At 45.8% G+C, this 24,678-nt stretch overlaps 1 protein-coding gene across 1 annotated transcript in view; it reads right to left on the bottom strand.

The window, feature by feature from the left end:
• LOC147979944 (uncharacterized) overlaps positions 1–24,678 on the bottom strand; it is a 40,171-nt gene continuing 15,493 nt past the window's right edge. The window contains exon 2 of the mRNA XM_087515409.1: positions 1–63. Within this exon, the coding sequence (XP_087371535.1) occupies positions 1–63 (63 nt within the window). The remainder of the gene's footprint in view (positions 64–24,678) is intronic.

Here is a 24,678-nt window from a genome sequence, read left to right as displayed (position 1 = left end):
TCAGTTGCCGCCGTCGCCGCAGCCGTCATCGTCTCTGACCTCGACCTGGAGGTCATCTTCGACCTGGGATCAGCTCATAGGAGGCAGAACCCCATATCTTTCCAGTAGCACCAAGCTAGCCCAGTGGTTGACCATGCAAGCCCGCACCGCGGAGACCCGGGTTTGATCCCCCGCGGGCGCATCTTGAACTCCCCTTTTTTTCTTATCTCCCGCACGACTCACTGGCAGGATGACCCCACCTGTCATCCTCCCATTGCCCCACGTTTTCCTTTTCTTTTTATTCCCAGCGATTTTTTCCATTTAAGGCAAGTCCCCGTTTTCCATTTCGGGCAAGTCCATATCTGGACGTTTCCAAATAAGGAAAATGCCATTTCTGTCATATTCCATTTAGGGCAGTTTCTAACTTATTGCACTTGTGATGATTTCTCTACAGCAACCCCAACACATTATATATGTTTTTGGGGTAGAAAAATCCCAACAATCCAGTGGTGGCATTATTTTCTGCATTTAAGCAAGTTTGCATTCATGTCATTTTACATCATATTGTTGTTTTGTTATTTTTGTGTGATTTTTATGAAACATGCTATGAGGTGGTTTGGCACATGGTTAGCTTCATTTTCATGTCTACTTCATGCTAGAGTTTGTTCCATGCCATGACATGCCTTGTGGTGAGTTAATCAAGCTTGTAAAGATGCCATGTTGAATCTGTTTTTGTCATGTCCTGGAATTTCTCTAAGTCTGTAATCTGTTTATGTTTTTGCCATGTTCACATGCTTGCAAATGTATTTTCTGATCCCTTTTGGCTCAAGGTCACTAAGGGACTTTTGTTAAGCTCTTTGAGTAGCTTCATGCCATGCCTTGCTTTGCCATGTTAAGTTCCTGTAGCATATAGTTTTCATGCTCGAAAGTGTGCCACCTGACCTAAAATTCCTGGCTTGTGTTAATTTCACCAAGTCTGAAATCTGTTTACCAATTGCACTTTTGCCATGCTTGTTTGAACCTGGTAATGAATGATTTGGCCGTAGCTCAGTGTTCAACTTTTGTTAAGAATCATGAGTGGATCCCTTCCATGTATTTTGTTGCCATGTTTGGGTGGTGTAGCATGTTTGTCTTGTTGCATTTAGATGGCTACTTGCTGTATATCGCAGACCGGCGCCATGTTTGAATTGCTTGCCATTTCCAAACCGTACATTCGATTCCGGTGTTCTTTATATCGATTTCAACCGGAATCACCTCACCTTTCTAGTGGCACACTTGGATTTCCACATTGAGGCCAGGTTCATTCATCTCTTGTGAAAACTTGCATATGCATCACATATCGCATCCCGCATAGCATACCATGTTGCATCATGTTTGTTTGAGCTTTGCACGTGGTTGATTGTGTTCTTGTTGCTTGTTTGTCTTGCTTGGGTAGAGCCGGGAGACGAGTTCGCTAACGAGGAGCCCGTTGAGTTTTCTTTCGAGGATCCAGTCAACTCTAACAACTTTGCAGGCAAGATGATCATACCCTCGAAATCACTTCTATCTTTGCTTTGCTAGATGCTCGCTCTTTTGTTATGCCTATGCTACGATGCCTACCACTTGATTATCATGCCTCCCAAATTGCCATGTCCAACCTCTAACCCACCATGTCCTAGCAAACCGTTGATTGGCTATGTTACCGCTTTGCTCAGCCCTTCTTATAGCATTGCTAGTTGCAGGTGAAGATTGGAGACCGTTCCTTGTTGGAACATTATTTACTTGTTGGGATATCATTATATTATCTTTTTATCTTAATGCATCTATATACTTGGTAAAGGGTGGAAGGCTCGGCCTCTCGCCTAGTGTTTTGTTCCACTCTTGCCGCCCTAGTTTCCGTCATATCGGTGTTATGTTTCCGGATTTTGCGTTCCTTACGCGGTTGGGTGATAATGGGAACCCCTTGACAGTTCGCCTTGAATAAAGCTCTTCCAGCAATGCCCAACCTTGGTTTTACCATTTGCCACCTAGCCTCATTTTCCCTTGGGTTTCCGGAGCCCGAGGGTCATCTTATTTTAACCCCCCCCCCTCCCGGGCCAGTGCTCCTCTGAGTGTTGGTCCAACTTGTCAGCTGTCGGTGGCCACCAGGGGCAACTCTGGGCTGGCCTACCCGTACCTAAGACAATCTGAGTGTGCCCTGAGAACGAGATATGTGCAGCTCCTATCGGGATTTGTCGGCACATTCGGGCGGTGTGGCTGGTTTAGTTTCACCTTGTCGAAATGTCTTGTAACCGGGATTCCGAGTCTGATCGGGTCTTCCCGCTAGAAGGAATATCCTTCGTTCCAGATGACGTGCTTGAGCTCAAGTGGGAGTTCGACGAGGACTCATGCCGTTACTATGTGTATTTCCCTGATGATCAGTAGTGGTGCCCAGTCGGGGCGATCGGGACCGTGTTGCATGTTGGGTTGATCTTTTATTTTGGCACCATAGTCGGGCCATGAGTGATTGGATGATGTAATGCTATTTATGTACTTTGTTTGACGTGGCGAGTGTAAGCCAACTATGTACCTTCCCCTTTTATTATATATTTACATGGGATGTTGTGAAGATTGCCTTACTTGCGACATTGCTTTCAATGCGGTTATGCCTCTAAGTCGTGCTTCGACACGTAGGAGATATAGCCGCATCGAGGGCGTTACAAGTTGGTAATCAGAGCCTTCCCCGACCTTAGGAGCCCCCACTGCTTGATCGTTTTTAGCAGTCGTTGTTCAGTCTAGAAAAATGTTTTGAGTCATTTAGGAATTATATATCGGAGAGTTTAGGAATTCTTTTTACTCCCCAGTCTCCTCATCGCTCTGGTAAGGCATCCTGACGTAGAGTTTTGACTCTTCTCCTCTCAAATTTCACTAAAAAAATTTAGGATCACGCGGGTATCTTGGAATCGTTCCGATGGATTTGTGACAAGAACATTGTTCTTGGTGCCTCCTGTCATTTAGGGGTTGTGGCAGTGTCCCAGGGAGTTGAGCTCCGAGGTGTTGTCGTCACAATTTTATCGTTGCAGTTCTGGAATACCTGAGTTTAGTTCACCGACATCGAAAATCTCTTTTATGCAGTTGTTGGTGAGATAACCTCGACGCCACCCAGTACTGGGGGGGGGAGTTCGGGAGTATTGCCATAACTTGTATAACGGATGCTTTTCGAAGGTTGAGGTAGATGGTTTCCGAAGTTTTTCTCGGTTATGTGTTGAAGGATGGATACCGCTGGATGTAGGATTTGCTAGGTTTGGGTGAGATATTATGCTTCCCTTGTATCCCCAACACCTGATTGCATAACCGGAAAGGTTCGGGAGTTTCATAGGTGGGAATTCTTGTAGCTCTAGTTCTTCTTCCACGGATATTTGGTTTGAGATTGGGATTTCTTAACGAGTATTCGTTCTTGATCCGTATCTTGTTGATTTATTCCTCTACCTAAATTCTAAGTGGCTTCTCAATTTATGGATATGTGACCATTTCAAGTGGAATGAATTCGTTCTTATGTTCGGATGTGAAGACTATATGTTGCAATTTCAAACCGCTTGATTCAGCTTCATTTTATCTGTCAATGTGCTAACGGATGTCACCCTCTTCAGGATGGCTCCTGCTAAGAGCAGCAATCAGAATCAGAATCAGGATCCGCCACCACCTCCCTCTCCTCCGGAGGCATGGCAAGTTGTGATGGCCGCAACCAATGCAAACACGCAGTTGATCATGCAAATTCTTCAAGAGCGCAACCAAGCGAACCAAGGCAACCAAGGCAACAATCAGAATCACTTTACTACACTCAACCAGTTCCTTGCTAACCAGCCAAAGACTTTCAGCAATTGTGTTGAGGCAACTGATGCTGACGATTGGCTCGTGGACTTGTGCAAGCATTTCGAGTGCAGTAATGTCAGGCCTGAGGACTTTTTCAAGTTCGCTTCCTTCCAACTCAAAGACCAAGCTGCAGAATGGTTCCAGCAGTACAAGGATTCTAGAGGAGGCCGTGTGATTACCTGGGATGAATTCCGTCAAGACTTCAAAGCTCATCATATTCCCCAGAGCGTGGTTGAAAACAAGCGTGAGGAATTCCGCAACCTGAAGCAAGGCTCTATGTCTGTCTATGACTACAACAAGTTGTTTCAGAAGCTCACCCGCTTCGCTAAGCAGGACGTCCCGAATGAGAAGAGCATGATATATCAGTTCAGGGGTGGTCTCAGAGAAGAAATTCAGCTAGCTCTTGTTCTCTTTGAGCCCTTGAGGTACGATGAGTTCTACAACATGGCATTGAAGCAAGATGCTGCTCAACTGAAGTGTGATGCTTCCAAGAAGAGAGTCAGAGATGCTACTCCTTCTTCCTCTACTCAAGTGGCCAAGCAGCAGAAGTATTGGCTTCCTCCTCCTCCGTTCCATCAGCCGTATCAGAAGAGAAAAGGTGGCAGTGGATCTTCCCACCCACCCAACCCTGGCTTTCAGAACAAGACTTTGTCTCAAGCTCCAAGATCGAGTGCTCCGTATCACCGTCCGCTTTCAGAGGTCACGTGCAACAAGTGCCAACAGAAGGGTCACTACGCCAACAAATGCTTGAATCAGAGGTGTCTCCCTCCTCCTGTGAGATCGGCAAGTACAGCTATGGTCAAGCATAACCCCAAGCACGCCAAGGTCAATTTGATGAATGCAGCTCAGGCAGAGGACTCGTCAGATGTCATCATGGGTAACCTCCCTGTTAACGATATTCCAGCTAAACTTCTTTTTGACACTAGTGCATCGCATTGTTTCATCTCGAGACCGTTTGCATCTAGGCATGGGTTGGCCTTGCAAATTTTGCCTAGACCATTACCAGTTGTCTCTCCCGGTAGGCGCATGCATGCTAACTCCATTGCTCCGGATGTTACTATCACTTTGGGTGACTACAAATTTCTATCTTCTTCGGTTCTTGGTGACTCGAATATTGATCTTATTCTTGGAATGGATTGGCTTTCTAAGCACAAGGCTCAGCTTGATTGTGCTGCCAGGCAGATTCAATTAACTCATTCGTCTGAGGATGTAATTGTCTTTGCTACTCGTGATGATACCATCCGTCTGTTTTCTCTCAACGAGAAGGGTGAACTGGATGCTATCTCGCAAATTCCAGTCGTTTGGGAATATCAAGACGTCTTTCCAGAAGAGCTTCCAGGAATGCCTCCGCACCAGCCAGTTGAATTCGTCATTGATCTTGAGCCTGGCACGGAACCGGTTTGCAAGCGTCCTTACAAGCTCGGACCTGAAGAGTTGAAGGAGCTGAAGAAGCAACTCGATATTCAAGAGCGAATGGGTCTCATCCGACCTAGTTCCTCTCCGTGGGGTTGTGGAGTACTCTTTGTGAAGAAGGATGGAACAGACCGACTTTGTGTTGACTACCGTCCGTTGAACAAGAAGACTATCAAGAACAAGTACCCACTTCCCAACATCAACGAGCTGTTCGAACAACTCAAAAGGTGCCCAAGTATTCTCCAAGCTTGATCTCCGTATGGGTTATCATCAGATTCGAATCTGTGAGCAAGATATTTCCAAGACGGCTTTCAGGACAAGCTATGGTTCATATGAATACACTGTCATGTCTTTTGGCCTCGTCAACGCTCCTCCGACTTTCTCTCGCATGATGAACTTCATCTTCCACGCCTACACAAATGACTTTGTTTTGGTCTATCTCGATGACATTCTGGTTTTTTCAAAGAACAAGGAAGATCATGCCAAGCACTTGCGTTTGGTTCTCGATAAGCCCAGGGAACACCAGTTCTACGCCAAGTTCTCAAAGTGCGAATTTTGTCTTGATGAGGTTCTTTATCTTGGGCATATCATCTCTGCCAAGGGCATTGCGGTGAATCCTGAGAAGGTGTCTGCAATTGTGAATTGGGAACCACCTCAGAACGTGAAGCAACTCCGTAGCTTCCTCGGTCTCGCAAGCTACTGTCGAAGGTTCGTTGAGAACTTTTCAAAGATCGTGAAGCCTCTCTCAAATCTTCTCCAGAAGCATGTCTAGTACGTTTGGTCTCCGGAATGTGACATTGCTTTCAACACTTCGAAAGAGAAATTGGTCACTGCTCCAGTTCTGACTCCTCCTGATGAATCCATACCGTTCAAGGTCTTTTGCAATGCCTCTCTCCAAGGTCTTGGTGCAGTGTTGATGCAAGAGAAGAAAGTTGTGGCTTATACCTCTCACCAGTTGAAGCCCAACGAGAAGAACTACCCCACTCATGACCTCGAGTTGGCGGCGGTTGTGCATGCTCTTTTGACTTGGAGACATCTCTTATTCGGAAGAAAAGTGGACATCTTCACTGACCACAAGAGTCTCAAGTACATCTTCACTCAGCCTAATCTCAACCTCAGGCAGACTCGATGGGTCGAAATGATTCAAGAGTATAATCCGAGTATCGAGTATACTCCAGGCAAGGCCAATGTGGTTGCTGACGCATTGAGCAGGAAGGCTTACTGCAACAGTCTTATTCTCAAGCCTTATCAACCCGAGCTTTGTGAAGCTTTCCGCAAACTTAATCTACAAGTTGTTCCTCAAGGTTTCCTCGCCAACCTTCAAGTCTCTCCTACCTTGGAAGACCAGATTCGCCAAGCCCAGCTTCTTGATGCTATGGTGAAAAAGGTGAAGATTGGGATTGCCAAGAGTCAACCCAAGTACAAGTGCTACTGCCTTGATGAAAAGGATACTCTCTTCTTCGAGGATTGTATTTTTGTGCCCAAAGGTGACCTTCGTAAAGTGATCATGAACGAGGCTCACAATTCACTCCTCTCCATCCACCCTGGGAGCATGAAGATGTATCAGGATCTCAAGCAGGCTTATTGGTGGACTCGAATGAAGCATGAGATTGCGCAGTTCGTGAATGAGTGTGATGTCTGCATAAGAGAGAAGGCAGAACACCAAAGGCCAGCTGGTCTCCTCCAACCTCTTGCCATTCCGGAATGGATGTTTGACCACATTGAGATGGACTTCGTGACTGGGTTTCCAAAGTCCAAGCGTGGCAATGATGCTATATTCGTTGTCATCGACAAACTCACGAAAGTGGCTCACTTTCTGCCTATCAAAGAGTCTATCACTGCAGCTCAATTGGCGGAGCTGTATACCTCTCAGATTGTCTCTCTGCACGGTATTCCACGGGTGATCTCTTCAGACCGTGGCAACATCTTTACCTCCAAGTTTTGGGATTCTTTTCAGAAGGCCATGGGCACCAACATCCGCTTCAGCACATCTTTCCACCCTCAGACTAGCGGTCAAGTCGAGCGTGTCAACCAGATTCTTGAAGATATGCTCAGGACTTGCGTTATCTCCTTCGGTATGAAGTGGGAGGATTGTCTTCCATATGCTGAATTCTCCTACAACAACAGTTTTCAAGCATGTTCGGGCAAGGCCCCATTCGAAATTCTGTATGGCAGGAAGTGTCGTACCCCTCTCAACTGGTCTGAAACCGGTGAACGTCAACTTCTAGGAAATAACTTAATCACAGAGGCAGAGGAAATGTGCAAAGTCATTCGCGATAACCTCAAAGGAGCGCAATCGCGCCAGAAGAGCTACTATGATAGTAAGCATCGTGATTTGGCTTTCGAGATCGGAGATCATGTTTACCTCCGCGTCTCTCCAATGAAAGGTACTCGTCGCTTCGGTATCAAAGGGAAGCTTGCCCCTAGATACGTGGGTCCTTTCAAAATCCTCAGTAAGAGAGGCGATCCCGCCTATCAACTCGAGCTTCCTTCAAACTTTGCAAATGTGCATGACGTGTTCCATGTCTCTCAGCTCCGCAAGTGCTTCAAGACTCCTGACCACACTGTCAAGTTCAAAGACATTGATCTCCAAGAAGATCTCTCTTATCGTGAGCACCCCCTTGCTATTCTCGAAGAGACTGAACGCAAGACTCGCAATAAGTCAATCAAATTCCTCAAAGTCAAGTGGTCACACCATTCTGACCGTGAAGCCACCTGGGAACGCGAGGATCACCTCCGTTCTGAGTACCCAGAGTTTTTCCAGTCCTAGATCTCGGGACGAGATCCTTTCGTAGTGGTGGAGTGTTGTAACACCCCAGATGTAAAACTTCCCATTTTGGCAATATATCCATCTTGTTCTTCATCTATTCTAAGTAGTTTTCCTCTTTGTGGGTTCTTTTTGGGTTTGTTTTGTTTGTCTTTGCTTTTCTTGTTTTTGCTTTGTCATATCTCTTTTGTCATCCATGGTTGCACTATGCCCTCATCATATGTTTGCATCATGTGCATATCTATGTTTGTATTGGGCTTATGCGAACTTGCTTTTCCATGACATTCATGCATGATATGTTGTTGCATGTTCTATGTGTGTTCCATGCATCACCACCTCCATGCATCACCACCTCTCCTTCTATTCCTTTCTTTTTACAAGTGTCACTTTCCCTTCTCTTTTAATGTTCATCTTCTCCCTGTAAATCTTGAACCATGTGTAAGTCCTCTCTGCCAATTTTCAACTCTTTTGAATATGTTTTGGTTAGGTTAAAAATTACTCAAGTTTGAATTTAATTCAAACTTGATTTAATTTTCTTCCTGTAAAAATCCCCAAAGTAATTTATTCAAATGGCCTATAATTCCAGGAGCTTGTGGCTATTTCTATTTCTGCCATATATCTCTGCTACCTCCCTGGACTTTTCTTTTTTTATAGCTGTGGATTTAATTCACAAAACTAAAGTAAAAGGGCAAAGGCCTTAATTGGGCTTTTTCCCTCTCCCGCAGCCCATCAGAGCACATCTCCCGCGGCCCAGTCAGCCCACGCGTACAGGAGCTTCGTCCTCCTGTATGGCAGTGCATCCAGCGTGTCCACGTCGGCACTCTCGATGATTTGACGGCCGGGGTTCGTCCCTAGACCCCTATAAAGTTGTCCTTGGTGCCCTAGGGTCTCCTCTTGACCGATTCCCCCTCCTCTTCTTCCCTCTCCGCCTCCAGGTGAGTCTCCAAGCCCACGCCGTCTCCCTGCCCACCATGCTCCGGCCGAGCTCGAGCTCGATCTCGGGGTAGCCTCTCCGACCGTGTCCGATCTCTTCTGCCGCCGTGGGGGAGTCCGTCAAGTTCCACTACGTCTCCTTCCACGACGCACGCGGCCAAAAGGCTTCCAGATCGACTTCTCCGACCTGTCTTCTCCCTCTTCTTCCTGGACAGCAGCCCCGCCAGTTTCAGAGCTCCCTCTCGTCGCCTTCAACGCGTCTCCGGCAAGCTCGTCATGTCCTAGGGTGAGCTGGGTAACACACCTCCCTCTTCAGTCTTTTGCATGGCGTGTAGACACCCCGTAGGACTCTCCTATTCCGTGTCTTTGGCGCGCTCTCGGTGCTCCGACAGTCTGCGTTTTTGTGTTGCTGCTGTTGTGTAGCTTCTGTACCGCTGCCGCATGCCCGTGCATTCCCTGCTCCGGAATCTATTGTCTGCCCCGCTACGCGCAAGTCGCACCCGCGCGCATCCTCCCCCACGCGCGTCATGCCTGCTTCACCGTCGCGGCGTGATGCTTCCTTGCTCGCTGCGCACGCCATGGCCCCAAGCAGAGCTATGCTCGTGCTCGAGCGCCCAAGCGCTCTGCTGCACGTGCTCCCCTGTCGACCCCGCATGCCCGCCGGAGCTCCTCTGCTCCGTCAGTTGCCGCCGTCGCCGCCGCCGTCGTCGTCTCTGACCTCGACCTGGAGGTCATCTTCGACCTAGGATCAGCTCATAGGAGGCAGAACCCCATATCTTTCCAGTAGCACCAAGCTACCCCAGTGGTTGACCATGCAAGCCCGCACCGCGGAGACCCGGGTTCGATCCCCCGCGGGCACATGTTAAACTCCCTTTTTTTTTCTTATCTCCCACATGACTCACTGGCAGGATGACCCCACCTGTCATCCTCCCATAGCCCCACGTTTTCCTTTTCTTTTTATTCCCAGCGATTTTTTCCATTTAAGGCAAGTCCCCGCTTTCCATTTCGGGCAAGTCCATATCTGGACGTTTCCAAATAAGGAAAATGCCATTTCTGTCATATTCCATTTAGGGCAGTTTCTAACTTATTGCACTTGTGATGATTTCTCAACAGCAACCCCAACACATTATATATGTTTTTGGGGTAGAAAAATCCCAACAATCCAGTGGTGGCATTATTTTCTGCATTTAAGCAAGTTTGCATTCATGTCATTTTACATCATATTGTTGTTTTGGCATTTTTGTGTGATTTATTTGAAACGCGCTATGAGGTGGTTTGGCACATGGTTAGCTTCATTTTTCATGTCTACTTCATGCTAGAGTTTGTTCCATGCCATGACATGCCTTGTGGTGAGTTAATCAAGCTTGTAAAGATGCCATGTTGAATCTGTTTTTGTCATGTCCTGGAATTTCTCTAAGTCTGTAATCTGTTTATGTTTTTGCCATGTTCACATGCTTGCAAATGTATTTTCTGATCCCTTTTGGCTCAAGGTCACTAAGGGACTTTTGTTAAGCTCTTTGAGTAGCTTCATGCCATGCCTTGATTTGCCATGTTAAGTTCCTGTAGCATATAGTTTTCATGCTCGAAAGTGTGCTACCTGACCTGAAATTCCAGGCTTGTGTTAATTTCACTAAGTCTGAAATCTGTTTACCAATTGCACTTTTGCCATGCTTGTTTGAACCTGGTAATGAATGATTTGGCCGTAGCTCAGTGTTCAACTTTTGTTAAGCATCATGAGTGGATCCCTGCCATGTATTTTGTTGCCATGTTTGGGTGCTGTAGCATGTTTGTCTTGTTGCATTTAGATGGCTACTTGCTATATATCGCAGACCGGTGCCATATTTGAATTGCTTGCCATTTCCAAACCGTACATCCGATTCCGGCGTTCTTTATATCGATTTCAACCGGAATCACCTCACCTTTCCAGTGGCACACTTGGATTTCCATGTTGAGGCCAGGTTCATTTATCTCTTGTCAAATCTTGCATATGCATCACATATCGCATCCCGCATAGCATACCATGTTGCATCATGTTTGTTTGAGCTTTGCACGTGGTTGATTGTGTTCTTGTTGCTTGTTTGTCTTGCTTGGGTAGAGCCGGGAGACGAGTTCGCTAACGAGGAGCCCGTTGAGTTTGCTTTCGAGGATCCAGTCAACTCTGACAACTTTGCAGGCAAGATGATCATACCCTCGAAATCACTTCTATCTTTGCTTTGCTAGATGCTCGCTCTTTTGCTATGCCTATGCTACAATGCCTACCACTTGCTTATCATGCCTCCCAAATTGCCATGTCCAACCTCTAACCCACCATGTCCTAGCAAACCGTTGATTGGCTATGTTACCGCTTTGCTCAGCCCTTCTTATAGCGTTGCTAGTTGCAGGTGAAGATTGGAGACCGTTCCTTGTTGGAACATTATTTATTGTTGGGATATCACTATATTATCTTGTTATCTTAATGCATCTATATACTTGGTAAAGGGTGGAAGGCTCGGCCTCTCGCCTAGTGTTTTGTTCCACTCTTGTCGCCCTAGTTTCCGTCATATCGGTGTTATGTTTCCGGATTTTGCATTCCTTACGCGGTTGGGTGATAATGGGAACCCCTTGACAGTTCGCCTTGAATAAAGCTCTTCCAGCAATGCCCAACCTTGGTTTTACCATTTGCCACCTAGCCTCATTTTCCCTTGGGTTTCCGGAGCCCGAGGGTCATCTTATTTTAACCCCCCCCCCCCGGGCCAGTGCTCCTCTGAGTGTTGGTCCAACCTGTCAGCTGCCGGTGGCCACCAAGGGCAACTCTGGGCTGGCCTATCCGTACCTAAGACAATCTGAGTGTGCCCTGAGAACGAGATATGTGCAGTTCCTATCGGGATTTGTCAGCACATTCGGGCGGTGTTGCTGGTTTAGTTTCACCTTGTCGAAATGTCTTGTAACCGGGATTCCGAGTCTGATCGGGTCTTCCCGCTAGAAGGAATATCCTTCGTTGACCGTGAGAGCTTGTCATGGGCTAAGTTGGGACCCCCTGCAGGGATTTGAACTTTCGAAAGCCGTGCCCGTGGTTATGGGCAGATGGGAATTTGTTAATGTCCGGTTGTAGATAACTTGAACCTTAACTTAATTAAAATGAATCAACTGTGTGAGTTACCGTGATGGTCTCTTCTCGGCGGAGTCCGGGAAGTGAACACGGTGTTGGAGTAATGCTTACCGCAGGTTGTTCTCTAGTTATTCGTTCGCGCTTTGCCTTCTCTTCTCGCTCTCTTTTGCGAACAGGTTAGCCACCATATATGCTAGTCGCTTGCTGCAGCTCCACATATTTACCTTGCCTTACCTATAAGCTTAAATAGTCTTGATCGCGAGGGTGCGAGATTGCTGAGTCCCTATGGCTCACAGATTACTTCCAAACTAGATGCAGGGCCTGATGACTCCATTCCAGTTGACGCGCTTGAGCTCAAGTGGGAGTTCGACGAGGACTCATGGCGTTACTATGTGTCTTTCCCTGATGATCAGTAGTGGTGCCCAGTCGGGGCGATCGAGACCGTGTCGCATGTTGGGTTGATCTTTTATTTTGGCACCGTAGTCGGGCCATGAGTGATTGGATGATGTAATGCTATTTATGTACTTTGTTTGACGTGGCGAGTGTAAGCCAACTATGTACCTTCCCCTTTTATTATATATTTACATGGGATGTTGTGAAGATTGCCTTACTTGCGACATTGCTTTCAATGCGGTTATGCCTCTAAGTCATGCTTCGACACGTAGGAGATATAGCCGCATCGAGGGCGTTACATCTCATCCGACCAAGTTCTTCTCCATGGGGTTATGGTGTTCTTTTTGTCAAGAAGAAGGATGGAACGGATCGACTTTGTGCCGACTACCGTCCATTGAACAAGAAGACCATAAAGAACAAGTACCCACTTCCCAACATCAATGAGCTTTTCGAACAACTCAAAGGCGCTCAAGTATTCTCCAAGCTTGATCTCCGTATGGGCTATCATCAGATTCACATTCGTGAAGAAGATATCCCCAAGACAGCATTCAGAACAAGCTTTGGTTCATATGAATACACTGTCATGTCTTTCGGCCTTGTCAATGCTCCTCCAACATTCTCTCGCATGATGAACTTCATCTTCAACGCCTACACAAATGACTTCGTCTTGGTCTACCTCCATGACGTTTTGGTCTTTTCCAAGAATAAAGAGGATCATGCCAAGCATTTGAGATTGGTGCTGGATAAACTCAGAGAAAATCAGTTCTATGCGAAGTTTTCAAAGTGCGAGTTTTGGCTCGATGAGGTTCTCTACCTTGGACATATCATCTCCGCCAAGGGCATAGCTGTTAATCCTGAGAAGGTGTCTGCAATTGTGAATTGGGAACCACCTCAGAATGTGTAGCAACTCCGCAGCTTCCTTGGGCTCGCAAGCTAGTGTCGAAGGTTCATTGAGAACTTCTCAAAGATCGCGACGCCTCTTTCCAACCTTCTCCAGAAGCATGCAAAGTACGTTTGGTCGCCTGAATGTGACATCACTTTCAACACCCTGAAAGAGAAGCTAGTCACTGCTCCAGTTCTGACTCCTCCTGATGAATACAAACCTTTTGAAGTTTTCTGTGATGCTTCCCTTCAAGGTCTCGGTGCAGTGTTGATGCAAGAGAATAAAGTTGTGGCCTATACCTCTCGCTAGTTGAAGCCCAACGAAAAGAACTACCCCACTCATGACCTCGAGTTGGCGGCAGTTGTCCATGCTCTTTTAACTTGGAGACATCTCTTATTGGGAAGAAAAGTGGACATCTTCACTAATCACAAGAGTCTCAAGCACATCTTCACTCAGCCAAACCTCAACCTCAGACACACTCGTTGGGTCGAAATGATTCAAGAGTATAATCCGAGTATTGAATATACTCCAGGCAAGGCCAATGTAATTGCTGACGCATTGAGCAGGAAGGCTTACTGCAACAGTTTGATTCTCAAGCCCTACCAACCAGAGCTTTGTGAAGCTTTACGCAAACTTAATCTCCAAGTTGTTCCTCAAGGATTCCTTGCCAACCTCCAAGTCTCTCCTACTTTGGAAGATCAGATTCGCGAGGCTCAACTTCTCGATGCTATGGTGAAGAAGGTGAAGATTGGGATTGCCAAGAGTCAACCCAAGTACAAGTGCTATCGTATTGATGACAAGGATACTCTATTCTTCGAGGATCGCATTGTTGTTCCTAAGGGTGACCTTCGTAAAGTCATTATGAATGAGGCTCACAATTCACTCCTCTCTATTCACCCTGGAAGTACAAAGATGTACCATGACCTCAAGCAGTCGTATTGGTGGACTCGAATGAAGCGCGAGATTGCTCAGTTCATGAATGAATGTGATGTCTACAGAAGAGTGAAAGCAGAACACCAACGACCAGCTGGTCTCCTCTAACCTATTGCCATTCTAGAATGGAAGTTTGACCATATTGAGATGGACTTCATGACTGGATTTCCGAAGTCCAAGCGTGGCAATGATGCTATCTTTGTTGTCATCGACAAGCTCACTAAAGTGGCTCATTTTCTTCCTATCAAAGAATCTATCACAGCAACTCAGTTGGCAGAGCTATATACCTCCAGGATTGTCTCTCTGCACGGCATTCCGCAGTTGATATCTTCAAATCGTGGTAGCATCTTTACCTCCAAGTTCTGGGATTCTTTTCAGAAGGCCATGGGCACCAACATTCGCTTCACCACAGCCTTTCATCCTCAAACTAGTGGCCAAGTCGAGCGAGTAAATCAAATTCTTGAAGATATGCTCAGGGCCTGTGTCATTTCTTTAGGTATGAAGTGGGAAGATTGTCTTCCATATGCCGAGTTCTCCTACAACAACAGCTTCCAAGTGAGTTCGGGCAAGGCCCCATTCGAGATTCTCTATGGCAGAAAGTGTCATACTGCTCTTAACTGGTCAAAGACTCGTGAACGCCAACATCTTGGCAATGACTTGATCACAGAGGTAGAAGAAATGTGCAAAGTCATTCGTGAAAATCTCAAAGCCGCGCAATCGCGCCAGAAGAGTTACTATGATAGCAAGCATCGTGACTTGTCTTTCGAGATCGGAGACCATGTCTACCTCCGCGTCTCTCCAATGAAAGGTACTCGTCACTTCGGTATCAACAGGAAGCTTGCCCCTAGATACGTGGGTCCTTTCAAGATCATTGGCAAAAGAGGCGATCTCGCCTATCAACTTGAGCTTCCATCCAACTTTGCAAATGTGCACGATGTGTTTCACGTGTCTCAACTCCGCAAGTGTTTCAAGACTCCTGACCGCACCGTCAACTTCGAAGAGATTGATCTCCAAGAAGACCTCTCTTATCATGAGCACCCTATTGCTATTCTTGAAGAAACTGAGCGCAAGACTCGCAACAAGTCTACCAAATTCCTAAAAGTCAAGTGGTCACATCATTCCGACCGTGAAGCCACCTGGGAACGCGAGGACCACCTCTGTTCTAAATACCCGAAGTTTTTCTAGTCCTAGATCTTGGGACGAGATCCTTTCGTAGTGGTGGAGTGTTGTAACACCCCGTATGTAACCTGCCATATTTGTATTCCAACTCTTGCCATTTCCGGCACTAAGTTATGATATTTCCTCGTTGTCTGGTTTTTGTCTTCGTGTTGTTGTGTCTTTGTCATGCATCTCATATCATGTCATCATGTGCATTACATTTGCTTACGTGTTCGTCTCATGCATCCGAGCATTTTCCCCGTTGTCCGTTTTGCATTCCGGCGCTCCTATGTCCTCCGGTGTCCCTTTCTACCTCTTTTCCTGTGCGGGTGTTAAACGTTTTTGGATTGGACCAAGACTTGTCAAGCGGCCTTGGTTTACTACCGGTAGACCGCTTGTCAAGTTTCGTGCCATTTGGACTTCGTTTGATACTCCAACGGTTAACCGAGGGACCGAAAAGGCCTCGTGTGTGTTGCAGCCCAACACCTCTCCAAAGTGGCCCAAAACCCATCTAAACCCCCTCCATCATCTAGGTCATTCGATCATGATCGCGTGGCCGCAAACCGTGCTCAATTTGGAGCCTCCTAGCTCCCTCTACCTATAAATATAGATCTCCCCCCGAAAATCTCGGATGAACCCTAACCTCTCCCTCTCCTCGCGCCGCCGTACGTGTCCGCCCCGCTCCCCCGTCCAACCCCCGCTTGACGAGTGGCACCGCGGAGCCCCACTTCGACGCCGTTTGCGCCGGCCCACCCGGCCCACGGAGGGCCCCCACGGCCCGTAGCCGCGCGCCGCGCGCTCCTCGCCACTCTGCCATCCGCCGCCAACTCCCTGCCGGCCCCCGTGTCGCCGGAATCCAGCCGAGGCGCCACCCCGTCGTCGCCCGCCGCTGACATCGCCGCTCGTTGCCTCGGCTTCCGCACCGCCCGAGGCGCCATGCCCCTCACCGCGCGGCGCCGCCACCGCCATCGCCGTCCACCGCCATCCGGCCCTCTCCGGCGAGCCCCCGCGCCTGCTCTGGCCGCCCCCGCATCAACTTCGGCGGAGATCCGGCGAGATTCGCCACTACCTCAGATTGCGTGCAAACCCTAGATCTGATCTGAGATGGTTGACTTTCTCTCCTAACTCCCAGATTTTTAGCATTTTTCGTCATGCCATAACTCTGCATTCGTGGCTCCGTTTTGGGCGTGTAGCATATCAAATTGTTCGTCTCGACGAGTACTTAATTTCATCCCATTGCACCATGTTCATTTGAGTTCATCTTGATGGCCTAAATGCTGTTACAAGAGTGCTATGCAATGTTTAGCTTCAGATCCTTATCAGGATTTGGACTTTTGTCATTTTTGCCATGATTAATGTGTGCCTCCTATGAACTTGAGCCCTACATGTGTTTTGAAGTATGCCATGTCATCTTTACAGGGGTGTATGCGATGTATTTTTGTGATCTTTGTGGTGACTAGCACAAGCATGCCAAGTAGCTCTCGTAATGTTGCTGATTTTAGGGACAGAAATCTTCTAAGTCATTGCCCTGTTAATATTTTTATGCCATGTATTCTTGTTGCTACAGAGTGATCCATGCCTCTTTTGAGCATGATAAGTAAGGATGATTTTGAGATATTGTTGTGCTCTATCCATCCATGTCTTTGTTTGCAATTATGGAGCACCCTAGCTTGACTCAATCGAGCTCTACTTTTGCTATAAGATGTTCCTAGCAGAATGTTTACGTGTTAAGCATTTTTGTCGAGGTTGTTGTAGTTGATCCATGCATGCTATGAGGTTGGTCTTGCCATGTTTAGCTTCAATGCCATGTCTACTTGTTGGGTGTTTGCTTAGTTTGTCATGCAATGCCTTGTGGTGAGTGCATCGAGCTTGTAATCATGCCTACTTAATATCTGTTTTGCCATGTTCCAGTTTTCTTCTAAGTCTGAATCTGGTAACCAAAGTTGCTATGTTCACATGGTTGCCATTGTATTTTCTGATCCCTTTTGGCTTATGGTAAGTAAGGGACTTTTGTTTTATGCTCTTAGTAGCTTCCTGCCATGCCTTGCTTTGCCATGTTATGTTCCTGTAGCATGTTGTTATCTTGCTCTAAACATTTCTTCCTGATGTTAAATTCCTGACACGTTGTTATTTTTACTAAGTCTGTAACCTGATATCTTTTACACATTTGCCATGCTTGTTTGAACTTGCTATTGAGTGAATTAGCCGTAGCTCAGTGTTCATCTTTTGTTAAGATTCTTGAGGGGATCCCTGCCACGTGATTTGTCGCTATGTTAGAGTGTCGTAGCTTGTTGTTCTTGATGCATTTAGATGGCCTCGTGCTGTTAATTGCAGATCGGTGCCATATTTGTTTTGCTTGCCATTTGCAAACCGTGCATCCGATTCCGGTGATCTTTATATCGATTTCGACCGAAATCAACTCATCTTTCTAGTGGCACTCTTAGTTTTCCAAGTTGAGGCCAGGTTCAATCTTTCCTTTCCGAAAGATGCATATGCATTGCATTTCACATCCCGCATATCATGCCATGTTTTGCATCATGTTGTTTGCACATTGCACTGTGGTTGATTGTGTCTCCCTTTATTAGTGTTCTTGCTTTGGGTAGAGCCGGGAGACGAGTACGTGATCGAGGAGCCCGTTGAGTACGTTTACGAGGATCAAGCTAACGTCAAGCCGGAGAACTTTGCAGGCAAGATGACCATACCCTCGAAATCACTTCTATCTTTGCTTGCTAGATGCTCGCTCTATTGCTATGCCTATGCTACGATACCTACCACTTGCTTATCATGCCTCCCATATTGCCATGTCAACCTCTAACCCACCTTGTACTAGCAAACCGTTGTTTGGCTATGTTACCGTTTTGCTCAGCCCCTCTTATAGCGTTGTTAGTTGCTGGTGAAGATTGGAGTTTGTTCCTTGTTGGAACATGTTTATTGATGGGATATCATTATTATATCTTATCTATTTTTTTAATGCACCTATATACTTGGTAAAGGGTGGAAGGCTCGGCCTTATGCCTGGTGTTTTGTTCCACTCTTGCCGCCCTAGTTTCCGTCATACCAGTGTTATGTTCCTTGATTTTGCGTTCCTTACACGGTTGGGTTATAATGGTAACCCCTTGACAGTTTACCTTGAATAAAACTCCTCCAGCAATGCCCAACCTTGGTTTTACCATTTGCCACCTAGCCTCTTTTCCCTTGGGTTCTGCGGACTCAAGGGTCATCTTTATTTTAAACCCCCGGGCCAGTGCTCCTTTGAGTGTTGGTCCAAACTACAGCCCTTTGCAGCGCCCCCTCGGGGAAACTCGAGGTTTGCTTTTAGTTGTACGGAGCGCTCATCCGGTGTGCCCTGAGAATGAGATATGTGCAGCTCCTACCGGGATTTGTCGGCACATTCGGGCGACTTTGCTGGTTTAGTTTTACCATTGTCGAGATGTCTTGTAACCAGGATTCCGAGTCTGATCGGATTGTCTTGGGAGAAGGAATATCCTTCGATGACCGTGAGAGCTTGTGATGGGCTAAGTTGGGACACCCCTGCAGGGATTTGAACTTTCGAAAGTCGTGCCCGCGGTTATGGGTAGATGGGAATGTGTTAATGTCCGGTTGTAGAAAACCTTAAACTTAACTTAACTAAAATGAATCAACAGAGTGTGTGGCCGTGATGGTCTCTTTTCGGCGGAGTCCGGGAAGAGAACACGGTCTCGTGTTATGCTTGAACGTAGGTTGTTCTAGGATCACTTCTTGATCATAGTTTCTCGCCCGTGCCTTTTCCTTCTCTTCTCGATCTCATTTGCATATGTTAGCCACCATATTAGCTAGTTCTTGCTGCAGCTCCACCTCATACCTTTTACCTACCTATAAGATTAAATAGTCTTGATCACGAGGCTGTGAGATTGCTGAGTCCCCGTGACTCACAAATTACTTCCAAAACCAGATGCAGGGACCGATGATACCGCTCCAGGAGATTCGATTGAGCTCAAGTGGGAGTTCGATGAGGACTCAGGACGATACTACATTTCCTTTCCAGACGATCAGTAGTGGAGCCCAGTTGGGGCGATCGGGGACATACATTGCTTTTGGGGTTGTTCTTTATTTTGGTTCCGTAGTCGGACCTTGATTGTATCTGGATGAATGTAATGATATTTATGCTATTGTGTGACGTGGCGAGTGTAAGCCAACTATGTACCTCTTTTCTTTTTTATTACATGGTTTGTATGAAGATTACCCCACTTGCGACATTGCTTACAATGCGGTTATGCCTCTAAGTCGTGCTTCGACACGTGGGAGATATAGCCGCATCGTGGGCGTTACACCAGCCCAGAATTGTTGTTTTTTGCCTGTTTTAGGGTTTCGAAGAAAAGGAATATCAAACAGAGTCCAAACGGAACGAAACCTTTGGGAACGTGATTTCTCAACGAACAAGACCCAGGAGACTTGGACCCTACGTCAAGACACAAAAGAGGAGGCCATGAGGTAGGGGGCGCGCCCACCCCCACCAAGCGAGCCCTCCACCCTCGTGGGCCCAATGTTGCTCCACCGACGTACTCCTAACTCCTATATATACCTACGTACCCCCAAACGATCAGATACGAAGCCAAAAACCTAATTCCACCACCGCAACTTTCTGTATCCACGAGATCCCATCTTGGGGCCTGTTCCGAAGCTCTGTCGGAGGGGGCATGCATCGATCACGGAGGGCTTCTACATCAACACCATAGCCCCTTCGATGAAGTGTGAGTAGTTTACCTCAGACCTACGGGTCCATAGTTATTAGCTAGATGGCTTCTTCTTTCTTTTTGGATCTCAATACAATGTTCTCCCCCTCTCTTGTGGAGAACTATTCGATGTAATCTTCTTTTTGCGGTGTGTTTGTTGAGACCGATGAATTGTTGGTTTATGATCAAGTCAATCTATGAACAATATTTGAATCTTCTTTGAATACTTTTATGTATCATTGGTTATCTTGGCAAGTCTCTTCGAATTATCAGTTTGGTTTGGCCTACTAGATTGATCTTTCTTGCAATGGGAGAAGTGCTTAGCTTTGGGTTCAATCTTGCAGTGTCCTTTCCAGTGACAGTAGGGGCAGCAAGGCACGTATTGTATTGTTGCCATCAAGGATAACAAGATGGGGTTTTCATCATATTGCATGAGTTTATCCCTCTACATCATGTCATCTTGCTTAAGGCGTTACTCTGTTTTTAACTTAATACTCTAGATGCATGCTGGATAGCGGTCGATGAGTGGAGTAATAGTAGTAGATGCAGGCAGGAGTCGGTCTACTTGTCTCGGACGTGATGTCTATATACATGATCATACCTAGATATTCTCATAACTATGCTCAATTCTGTCAATTGCTCAATAGTAATTTGTTCACCCACCGTAGAATACTTATGCTCCCAAGAGAAGCCACTAGTGAAACCTATGGCCCCCGGGTCTATCTTTATCATATTAATCTCCTACTACTTAGTTATTTCCATTGCTTTTTTACTTTGCCTTTATTTTACTCTGCATCTTTATCACAAAAATACCAAAAATATTATCTTATCAGATCTCACTCTCGTAAGTGGCCGTGTAGGGATTGACAGCCCCTATTCGCGTTGGTTGCGAGGATTTATTTGTTTTGTGCAGGTACGAGGGACTCGCGCATAGCCTCCTACTGGATTGGTACCTTGGTTCTCAAAAACTAAGGGAAATACTTACGCTACTTTGCTACATCATCCCTTCCTCTTCGGGGAAAACCAACGCAGTGCTCAAGAGGTAGCACGATTCTACCCCAATCACGTGGTGAACTCATGATTGGGGCACAACCGCATTTCGAGCGCATAGCAAGGAGGATACCATTACAACATACCATGTACTGAATAGATGAGGATACAAGATAAAAGCTTATACTCGCCACAAGCTACAACATGAATACATCAATACATAGCAATCATCATACATAAGAGCAGGATCCGACTACGGATGAAATCAAACAACAAAAAAGAACGACATCCACCCTGCTAATCCTAGGCTCCGGACCCGGAACCTATCCCTTGATCGAAGAAGATGGGGAAGATCTCCGAAACAAGAAAGCATCGCTCTCACGTCAAAGCATCACTTTACATGTACCTGCAACTGTTGTTGTAGTAATCTATGAGTCACGAGGACTCAGAAATCCCATTACCATGGGTATCAAGACTAGCAAAGCTTAATGGGTATGGAATGGTTAAGTGGCGAGGTTGTAGCAAGAACTAAGCATTGTATGGTGGCTAACTTATGAGTACAAGAATAAGAAGAGCAACTACGCAAACGGTAGCAAACTAACAAATGATCAAGAAGTGATCCTGAATTACTTATGTTCAAACATAACCCCACCGTGTTCTTTCTCGACTCACTCGAAAAGAGATGGTCACGGTTACGCACGCGGTTGGTGTATTTTATTTCGGATCTGGTGTCAAGTTCTCTACAACCGAATATTAAAAATTCCCATCTGCCACATAACTGCGGGCATGGCTCTCGAGAACATTAAACCCTGTAGGGGAGTGATGTCTACTACACAACCTTCTTCTTGTAGACGTTGTTGGGCCTCCAAGTGCAAAGGTTTGTAGGACAATAGCAAATTTCCCTAAAGTGGATGACCTAAGGTTTATCAATCCGTAGGAGGCGTAGGATGAAGATGGTCTCTCTCAAGCAACCCTGCAACCAACTAACAAAGAGTCTCTTGTGTCACCAACACACCCAATACAATGGTAAATTGTATATGTGCACTAGTTCGGCCAAGAGATGGTGATACAAGTGGTATATGGATGGTAGATAAAGGTTTTTGTAATCTGAAAATATAAAAAACAGTAAGGTATCTAATGATAAAAGTGAGCGTAAACGGTATTGCAATGCGTTGAAACAAGGCCTAGAGTTCATACTTTCACTAGTGCAAGTCCTCTCAACAATAATAACATAATTGGATCACATTACTATCCCTCAACATGCAACAAAGAGTCACTCCAAAGTCACTAATAGCAGAGAACAAACGAAGAGATTATGGTAGGGCACGAAACCACCTCAAAGTTATTCTTTCCAATCAATCCGTTGGGATATTCCTATAAGTGTCACAAACAACCCTAGAGTTTGTACTAGAATAACACCTTAAGACACAAATCAACCAAAACCCTAATGTCACCTAGATACTCCAATGTCACCTCAAGTATCCATTGGTATGATTATACGATATGCATCACACAATCTAAGATTCATCTATTCAACCAACACATAGAACCTCAAAGAGTGCCCCAAAGTTCTACAGGAGAATCACGACGAAAACGTGTGCCAACCCCTATGCATAGGTTCATGGGCAAAACCCGCAAGTTGATCACCAAAACATACAACAAGTGAGTCACGTGGTATCCCATTGTCACCACAGATACGCACGGCAAGACATACATCAAGTGTTCTCAAATCTTTAAAGACTCACTCCGATAAGATAACTTCAAAGGGGAAACTCAATCCATTACAAGAGAGTAGAGGGGGAGGAGAAACATAAGATCCAACTATAATAGCAAAGCTCGCGATACATCAAGATCGTGCCAAATAAAGAACACGAGAGAGAGAGATCAAACACATAGCTACTGGTACATACCCTCAGCCCCGAGGGAGAACTACTCCCTCCTCGTCATGGAGAGCACCGGGATGATGAAGATGGCCACCGGAGAGGGATTCCCCCTCCAACATGGTGCCGGAACGGGTCTAGATTGGCTTTCGGTGGCTACGAAGGCTTCTGGCGGCGGAACTCCCGATCTATTGTGCTCCCGGATGTTTTTAGGGTATATGGAGATATATAGGCGGAAGAAGTACGTCAGGGGGGCCACGAGGGGCCCACGAGGGTGGAGGGCGCGCCCCCTACCTCGTGGCCTGCTCAAAGCTTCCCTTACGTGCACTTCAAGTCTTCTGGGCTTCTTTCCTTCCAAAAATGGGTTCCGTGAAGTTTTAGGTCAATTGGACTCCGTTTGGTTTTCCTTTTCTTTGAAACCCTAAAACAAGGTAAAAACTGAAACTGGCACTGGGCTCTGGGTTAATAGGTTAGTCCCAAAAATGATATAAAAGTGTATAATAAAGCCCATAAACATCCAAAACAGTAGATAATATAGCATGGAGCAAATAAAAATTATAGATACGTTGGAGACGTATCAGCATCCCCAAGCTTAATTCCTGCTCGTCCTCGAGTAGGTAAATGATAAAAACAGAATTTTTGATGCGGAGTGCTACTTGGCATAATTTCAATGTAATTCTTCTTAATTGTGGCATGAATATTCAGATCCGAAAGATCTAAGACAAAAGTTTAATATTGACATAAAAACAATAATACTTCAAGCATACTAACTAAGCAATCATGTCTTCTCAAAATAACATGGCCAAAGAAAGCTATCCCTACAAAATCATATAGTCTGGTTATGCTCTATCTTCACCACACAAAATATTTAAATCATGCACAACCCTGATGACAAGCCAAGCAATTGTTTCATACTTTTGATGTTCTCAAACTTTTTCAATCTTCACGCAATACATGAGCGTGAGCCATGGATATAGCACTATAGGTGGAATAGAGTGGTGGTTGTGGAGAAGACAAAAAGGGAGAAGATAGTCTCACATCAACTAGGCGTATCAACGGGCTATGGAGATGCCCATCAATAGATATCAATGTGAGTGAGTAGGGATTGCCATGCAACGGATGCACTAGAGCTATAAGTATATGAAAGCTCAACAAAAGAACTAAGTGGGTGTGCATCAAACTCGCTTGCTCACGAAGACCTAGGGCAATTTTGAGGAAGCCCATCATTGGAATATACAAGCTAAGTTCTATAACGTAAAATTCCCACTAGTATACGAAAGTGACAACATAGGAGACTCTCTATCATGAAGATCATGGTGCTACTTTGAAGCACAAGTGTGGTAAAAGGATAGTAGCATTGCCCCTTCTCTCTGTTTCTCTCATTTTTTTTATTTTTTTATTTTTTTTATTTGGGCCTTCTCTCTTTTTTTATGGCCTCTTTTCTCTTTCTTTTTTTTATTTGGGATTCTTTGGCCTCTTTTATTTATTTTCGTCCGAAGTCTCATCCCGACTTGTGGGGGAATCATAGTCTCCATCATCCTTTCCTCACTGGGACAATGCTCTAATAATGATCATCATCACACTTTTATTTACTTACTACTCAACAATTACAACTCGATACTTAGAACAAGATATGACTTTATATGAATGCTTCCGACGGTGTACCGGGATGTGCAATGACTCATGAGTGACATGTATGAAAGGATTATGAATGGTGG

This window comes from Triticum urartu, chromosome 3A (genome assembly GCF_056163025.1).
Source record: "Triticum urartu cultivar PI428250 chromosome 3A, HENAU_Tu73, whole genome shotgun sequence".
Taxonomy (NCBI): Eukaryota; Viridiplantae; Streptophyta; class Magnoliopsida; order Poales; family Poaceae; genus Triticum; species Triticum urartu.
This window is presented reverse-complemented; position numbering and strand designations above follow the sequence as displayed.